Source organism: Humulus lupulus, chromosome 5 (assembly GCF_963169125.1).
Source record: "Humulus lupulus chromosome 5, drHumLupu1.1, whole genome shotgun sequence".
NCBI lineage: Eukaryota > Viridiplantae > Streptophyta > Magnoliopsida > Rosales > Cannabaceae > Humulus > Humulus lupulus.
In genome coordinates this window covers 36,238,050-36,240,570 of record NC_084797.1, presented here as the reverse complement: position 1 = coordinate 36,240,570, position 2,521 = coordinate 36,238,050, and the positions used below count along the sequence as shown (strand labels likewise).

Here is a 2,521-nt window from a genome sequence, read left to right as displayed (position 1 = left end):
AGACAGTTCCATCACCCTCGGTAAGGAATTATCAAACTCCACCCACCATGTCTAACATTCAAAATTATGTTGTCAATACAAGCGAACATGTAACCATGACTGAACATGGACATTCATCTGCGCCCGAATCACAGCAGATTCCAGGAGTCAGCCAGCCAGCCAGCCGGTGCAGCTGGACAGCAACAGATTCCATGAGCCAGTCAGCCAGCCACTGGACCCAGATAGCAACAGATTCCAGAAGCCAGTCAGCCAGCCACTGAACCCGGACAGCAGCAGGTTCCAAGTGCTAGTTAGCCTACCATTGGAGCCAGCCAGACCATCATTGGAGCTGGTCAGAATATACCTGAGCAGCAGGCAATCAGATTGAATCACCCAATCATGAGCGAACCAATCCGCCAAGGAACCACAAGCTCATTTCCAATCCAAGATCCTGAGTTGGCTCGAAAGTTAGCTGAGATGGAGGCGCTCATTCAACGGATTCCTGGGATGCCGGCTCCGATTAAGAAGAGTGCAGCAAGCTGTTATGCAGACTCTCCATTCGTAGATGACATTGCACTAGTGGAAATGCCAAAGAAGTTCAACTTCCCAAATATGAAGATGTTTGACGGGACATCTGACCCGGATGATCACATCGCACAGTATAGGCAGAGGATGTTCACCGTTGCCATCCCACGCGATATGAGGGAAGCATGGATGTGTAAGGGGTTTGGTTCTAGTCTGATTGGACCAGCCCTCCAGTGGTATACTAATTTACCTAATAATTCTATTTCTACTTTTGCTCAATTGACTGACACTTTTGTTGAGCAGTTTGCTAGTAGCAGGAAACTTGAAAAGTCTGAAGAAGACCTCTACATCATAGTTCAACGACGGGGTGAGCCTTTACGAGAGTACGTAGGCCGCCTCAACAAAGAAAAGGTTTTTATAACCCATTGTAATCAGGACACAACCATCTCAGCCTTCCGCAAGGGACTCCGCTACGACTCAGACCTATACAAAGAACTTACCAAGTATCCTTGCAAGACGATGGAAGACGTTCTCACCAAAGCCTGGGCACATATCAAGTGGGAGGAGGATGAAGCTAACTATTATCACTCTTCTCCGAGGAAAGACACTCGAAGAGACTCAAGGGCAGGCAGACGGCAGAGTGATAGACGATCCGAGCCATACCCGTATCCCAACAGATCAGAGAACAGAAGGAGGGAGTACAACCAGTCGTCCGAGACACATCTGCGAGATGGGCCAAAGATACCAGAATACAATCTTTCAATTTCACCAGCCGAAGTCGTTGGCGTACTGAAAGGACTTGGAGACATAGTGAAATGGCCAGAAAGGATGAGGACTCCATCTGACCAGCGAGACAAAGCAAAATGGTGTGAATTCCACAATGACCACGGTCACCGAACGGATGAGTGCATTGCCTTAAAACTCGAAGTATCCAACCTATTAAAACGTGGTCACCTGACTGACTTACTTACAGACAAAGCCAAAAGAACATTCCAGTAGGAGGCAGACAGGTCAGTCGTCCGAAGAGAAGTAACCCCGCCGAAGCCACCTACTCATGAACAAACGGTGAATGTAATAACTGGTGGCTCTGAGGTAAGCGGAGTCACCCATTCAGCAGCCAAAAGACATGCCAGGCAGACCAACTGGATCAAAGGAGAGTCCAGCGAGACAGAGAAGAATACCATCAACCTACCAGCTCAAACCATCAGTTTCTCAACAACAGAGTCAACCAAACTCCTCAACCCACATCATGATGCTCTTGTCATTGCACTTTACATTGCTAATTGTCTTACTAAACATATACTTATTGATGATGGTAGTTCAGCTAACATTTTATTTTTAAGTGTTCTCAGGGAAATGGGGATAGATGAATCAAAGATTATAAAGAAGACTACAATCCTCATCGGTTTCAGTGGAGAACAAAAGAACACACTAGGAGAGATCGAGCTACCAGTCTATGCCAAAGGAGTCAATCTATGCACAAGATTTCTGGTAGTAGACTCTCCATCTACTTACAACGTGATACTGGGTCGACCATGGATACATGAAATGGAGGCAGTCCCTTCAACATACCACCAAGTCCTAAGGTTCCCAACTAAGTGGGGAGTAAAAGAAATTAAAGGCCAACAGAAAGATTCGAGAGCGTGTTACCAGACTACCATGAAGGCCAAACCCGCTCAGTTATAGCAATTACAGGAAGACAGACTGACTGACTCCCAGATGAACCAACCAGACATGGAGGAGTTGGACGAAGTCCAGATACATCCAGACTATCCAGATCACAAAGTCCAAATCGGATCACGATTGGATCCTGACATCAGAACTAAACTCATTAATTTTTTATCTGCCCATTATGATTGTTTTGCTTGGTCCCATGCGGACATGACTGGAATTGACCCCGAAATAATTGTCCATAAATTGCAGGTTGATCCAGACTACCCACCAAGGAAGCCAAAAAGAAGAAAATTTTCCCCTGAAAGGAACAAAGCCATTAACGAAGAAGTTCAAAAGCTTATTG

General features: G+C 45.9%; 1 protein-coding gene across 1 annotated transcript; it reads left to right on the top strand.

Annotated features, from left to right (window-relative positions):
- The first annotated feature begins 378 nt into the window (after nt 1–378).
- Nucleotides 379–2,190, top strand: LOC133779045 (uncharacterized). Its single transcript, XM_062219048.1, has 3 exons — nt 379–660; nt 808–1,431; nt 1,504–2,190. Exons 1-3 carry the CDS (start codon nt 379–381, stop codon nt 2,188–2,190), a joined length of 1,593 nt encoding a protein of 530 aa, XP_062075032.1.
- Nucleotides 2,191–2,521: the final 331 nt, after the last annotated feature.

Excerpts from the sequence above, each read along its gene's own strand:
- LOC133779045 (XM_062219048.1), top strand. The coding sequence starts at position 379 with ATGAGCGAACCAATCCGCCAAGGAACCACAAGCTCATTTCCAATCCAA. Across the intron at positions 661-807 it reads ATAGGCAGAGGATGTTCACC|TTTGCTAGTAGCAGGAAACT; the intron begins GTTGCCATCCCA and ends TTTGTTGAGCAG. Across the intron at positions 1,432-1,503 it reads GCATTGCCTTAAAACTCGAA|GAGGCAGACAGGTCAGTCGT; the intron begins GTATCCAACCTA and ends ACATTCCAGTAG.